Genomic DNA, 4,356 nt, shown 5'->3' on the forward strand with positions numbered 1-4,356 from the left:
GGGGCGGCGAGGGGGGCCCGCGGCAGGCCAGAAGCACTTCACTCCTTGACGGCTCTGCCCCTATGTGGCACCCTGCAGGGATGTGAGTGTCCCAGAGCTCACAGGGGATGTCTGTGGCACGGGGATATATCTCGGATCCTAGGCTGGGCGAGGAAGCCCCCTGCCTGCTGGAGAGCGCTGTTGGGGGCTGCTGTGGGCCAGCCCCTTTGCAGATCCCCTCGAGTATTGCCAGGATCTGCCCCGTGTCAGGACAGAAGAGACACTTGTGCTTGTGCTGGAGGGGTAGGTCCCAGTGACTGTGTGCTGTCCCTCCAGATGTTGCCTGTGGTGGGGACCCCCACATCTGGCAGTGTGACGATGGCCGGTGTGTTTCTAGCAGCTGGCGTTGCGACAGTGTTGCTGACTGCCTGGATGGCTCTGATGAGCAGGACTGTGGTACGTAGCCTCTGCTGGGGGAGCTGAGTGGGTGTGACTGGAGGCACAGGGCAGTGTATGAGTGTTGCTCTGTTCCCTCAGTGTGCGGGCCAAAGAAGGTGCAGTGCCCGGGCACCCACCACTGCATTCCACACTGGGAGCTGTGCGATCGACACCAGGACTGTGAGGACGGCTGGGATGAGGAGGGGTGTCCCCATCAGCCCTGCCTGCCTGAGCAGTGGCAGTGCAGGAACAGGGTGTGCATCATGGCTGAGTGGAAGTGCAATGGGATTGATGACTGTGGTGATTCCTCAGATGAAGATGTCTGCGGTAAGTGAGCACTCTAGATGCTTCTCGGTGGGATGAGACCTATGCAGGCCATGTGTAAACTAGGGGGTACTTTGCCTTCTTGTGTCCCAGCTCTCCTTGGGATGGTGGTAAGCATCCCAGAAAACTGTTGATGCTTTGCGGGGCCTCCCCATGAGTCTGGGACCTGTGGCTTCCCCTGTGCCCACTTGACATTGGTCTGTCCTCCTGACATGAACTGTGTATACCATAGCCCCCTGCCCACCTGGCATGGTGCGATGTGATGAGGGGAAGTGTATCCTGGAGTCCTTGATGTGCAATGATGAGGATGACTGCTTGGATGGCACTGATGAGCCCAGCACATGCGGTGAGATGCGTGTGGCTGATGGCTGCTGCCTGCATGGCTGGGGGCAAGGGGACCCGCAGAGCTATCCTGTGTCACGACATCTACCCACTGTGTCCCTGCAGGTCGGAGCTGCTTTGTGCGCAATGGAGGCTGCGCGGAGACGTGCACTGACACACACTGGGGGGTGCAGTGCTCCTGTGAGGCTGGCTGGGTGCTGCAGGCCGATGGCCAGAGCTGTGCTGGTAAGGAGAGGTTGGGGTGTGCACACTTTTAGGGCACATGCAGCTTGGCCTCCAAGAGCAGGGTCTCCCCTGAGCCAGCCTTGCTCCTGCCTGCTTGTCACGCTCGGCCCTACAAAGGCTGGGGCCCAGATCCTAAGGAGCCTGCCTGTGGTCCCTGGGGAGCAGTGGCTGTGCTGTCTAGGGGCAGACAGACAGCTGTGCAGCGGGCTCCTGGCTGTGCCTATCCCCACAGATGTGGATGAGTGCTCCCTGGAATACAGTCCGTGCAGCCAGATATGCAGCAACACCCCGGGATCTTTCAGCTGCTCTTGCCTCCAGGGCTACACCCTGTGGCATGGCACCGCCTGTGAAGTGGCAGGGGAGGTTGACCCAGGGTGCCTGGGCTGTCCAAGGGGCCACGCAGTGCCTTCAACTAGCTGCTTCTCCCCTCACCGAGTAACATCTCCCCTCATCCTGACAGACAATGCAACGCAGCTCCTGGTGGCCGTGGGGCAGGACCTGGCCCTTCTGGATGTGCGAACCCAAGCCTATCGGCCCCTGCTCTCCACTGAGACTGAACCTCGTGCCCTGGAGTATGACTTGCTCAGAGAAACCTACTACTGGCTGACAGAGGATGGCGAGCTCCAGACTCATGTCCCAGGGAAGGGCACACGACCCCTCTATGCAGGTGGGGAGGAGCAAGGGTGCTGGGCCTTGCAGTGGGGCTGAGATGGGTGCTGAGAGCTGGCCTGCTACCCCAGCCCTACTTTTCCCATAAAAAGGGGGTAATCCGGGTTTTGCCTCCCAGCCTGCAGCAAGAGTAGTGTGCCTTAAAATGCTCTATCTCTGCAGATGCTGGAGAAGTGAACAGCATCTCCGTGGACTGGTTCACAGGGCAGCTGTACTGGGCCAGCAGCCACCCTGCAGCCATCTGCGCAGGGCTGGGCGATGGCCGGGGCTATGTGATGGTACTGGGGAAGGACGTGGCACCGGAGCAGCTGACAGTGCATCCGGCTGCAAGGTGAGGAGTGAATGAGCCAGGTGTGGTCCTGGACTCCTGAGAGAGCAATGCTGGTGCTGACCACGTCGTGCCTGCTGTGGGGCTGTGGCAGCACTGGTGTTACGTGGTGAAGTGGGTGCTTAGTGCCTGCCCCCAGGTCTTTGTACTGGGTCAACCGTGGGCAGAGAGGCCGGACAGTCATTGCTGCAGCTGGCATGGATGGCTCAAACCGTCGGGAGCTCACAGTAGTGTCCATGGAGGAGCCCGTGGGGCTGAGTGTGGACCATGTGGCCAGCCGGCTGTACTGGATCAGCGAGTACAAGGAGGTAGGGATGTGGGGCAGTAGGGCTCTGCACCCCCCAGGTGCTGGGGGGCAATGAGGTGGGAGTGGGGAGGGTTCCCCTGTGGCTATGGCTGAGGCAAGGAGCGGTGCCCACGTCTGGCATACATCCCCGGGCTGGGAGGGGAGAGGCACCCCTGTGAGCCCCATGGCTGCAGGGCAGTGCTGGGGTGTGGAGCTGCGACATGGTCACCGTGCCTTGCCTTGTCCCCAGTCCATCGAGACGCTGCGAGTGGATGGCGGTGGGCGCCACTCCTTCCCTGCTGTCCTACGGAGCCACACGGAGCCACTGGGCCTGGCTGTGTTCGAAAGCCGCTTCTTCTGGACTGACGGCACAGAGCTGGTGTCAGCCACCCATGCCTCTCCCCAGGAGCACGCAGTGTTGCTCCGTGCCCCAGTCTCAGCTTTCACTGTGCTTCACGTGCTGCAGCAGCCTCTCCGTGAGTATCCGGGTGCCTGTGCAGGGCTGGCAACACCCCCACTACCTCCCTGGGTGCTAGGGGAGGCTGCGCTGGGTCCTGGAACTCACCAGGTCATGCCCAATGCTTCCCTGGTCCTGTGGCGAGGGGTTGTGAAAGAGGGGACATGCAACATAGGAAAGCCACCAAGTCTCATCGCTTTTGTCAGAGGTTGAACCTTCCTACCTCATGTGACACTGCTCATCTGCCTGGGGTAGCTGGCTGATATCCAGCCATGGGAACAGCCTGTGGTTTTGGGGTTCAGGAAAGGTGTGAGCGTGGGTTATTGCTGCTTGAGCTATTAATGTCCCCTTGCTCCCAGGGGACACTGCTGCATGTGCTCCGGGCCTGTGTAGTCACCTTTGCCTCCTGTCCCCTGTGCACCCTCGAGGCTACAAGTGTGCATGTCCAGAGGGTCTCTTCCTCCTGTCCTCAGGGAAGTGTGCAGGTGAGCACGGTCTGCAAGGCAGGTTAAACTGCCCGCGGTGGGATGCATCCCTGTGTGTGTTGGCACGGGGGCTGTAAGGGGCGGTGACTTTGATGGGATGAAGTTCCCAGCACATACCAGGACTGTTACATTTCTGCCTTTGTTCTTGCTGGTGACACTTTCTACTGTCCCTGGGGCCATGCTCACACACAACACTTGTACCCCGCAGAGTTGTCCATCGTGTATGCAGCAGGGAAAGCCATCTCCCTGGTGCAGGTGGGCCCTGGAGCACAGAGCAAACGAGTGCAGGAGTGGCAGGAACCCCTCCACCTGCAAGACGTGGACTGGCAGAGGTCAGTTCTCTATGGGACGGATGACCGTGGGACACTGCTGCGTGTTGTGGGGCACCCTGGCAGGAGAGAGGCCATTACAACTGGGCTGCCAGGTGAGACCCTGAGGAGTGATGGAGGGGATGCTCCCCTTCCTGCTGCTCCCTGAGGATTTCCTGGGTGCAGATCATAGCAGCCCCATGGTGCCCATACTGAGGCTGTGCCAAGGCACTGGGTGGCTGTACCCTCATTTTAGGGATGGGGGGGGACACAGGCTAAGGACAAGGGTCATGGGACAGACCTTTAACTGCTTGCCTGCCTACTCTTGCCAAGTCTGTTCTGCTCGTGTGGACATCCACTCGGGGGACCTCTACTGGCTCGCGTGTAACTGGAGGGACATCGGGGTGATCCAGGCATCTGACATGTCTCCACGCATCCTGTACCGTGCTCATAACAGCATCCAGCATCTCTTCTTGGACTGGCAGAGGGGTGCTCTGTACTGGGTAGCCCGTGGG

General features: G+C 60.2%; 1 protein-coding gene across 1 annotated transcript in view; it reads left to right on the plus strand.

Annotated features, from left to right (window-relative positions):
* Positions 1-315: 315 nt before the first annotated feature.
* Positions 316-4,356, plus strand: part of LOC104278027 (low-density lipoprotein receptor-related protein 2-like) — a gene marked incomplete at its 5' end in the record, with an annotated part of 12,196 nt that continues 8,155 nt past the window's right edge. Inside the window, 10 exons of the mRNA XM_009874871.1 lie at positions 316-435; positions 517-744; positions 974-1,087; positions 1,189-1,308; positions 1,769-1,975; positions 2,140-2,308; positions 2,445-2,613; positions 2,842-3,067; positions 3,742-3,957; positions 4,175-4,351. Coding sequence (XP_009873173.1) covers positions 316-435; positions 517-744; positions 974-1,087; positions 1,189-1,308; positions 1,769-1,975; positions 2,140-2,308; positions 2,445-2,613; positions 2,842-3,067; positions 3,742-3,957; positions 4,175-4,351 — 1,746 coding nt within the window. The remainder of the gene's footprint in view (positions 436-516; positions 745-973; positions 1,088-1,188; positions 1,309-1,768; positions 1,976-2,139; positions 2,309-2,444; positions 2,614-2,841; positions 3,068-3,741; positions 3,958-4,174; positions 4,352-4,356) is intronic.

Source organism: Apaloderma vittatum, unplaced genomic scaffold (genome assembly GCF_000703405.1).
Source record: "Apaloderma vittatum isolate BGI_N311 unplaced genomic scaffold, ASM70340v1 scaffold26298, whole genome shotgun sequence".
In the NCBI taxonomy this organism is placed as follows: domain Eukaryota; kingdom Metazoa; phylum Chordata; class Aves; order Trogoniformes; family Trogonidae; genus Apaloderma; species Apaloderma vittatum.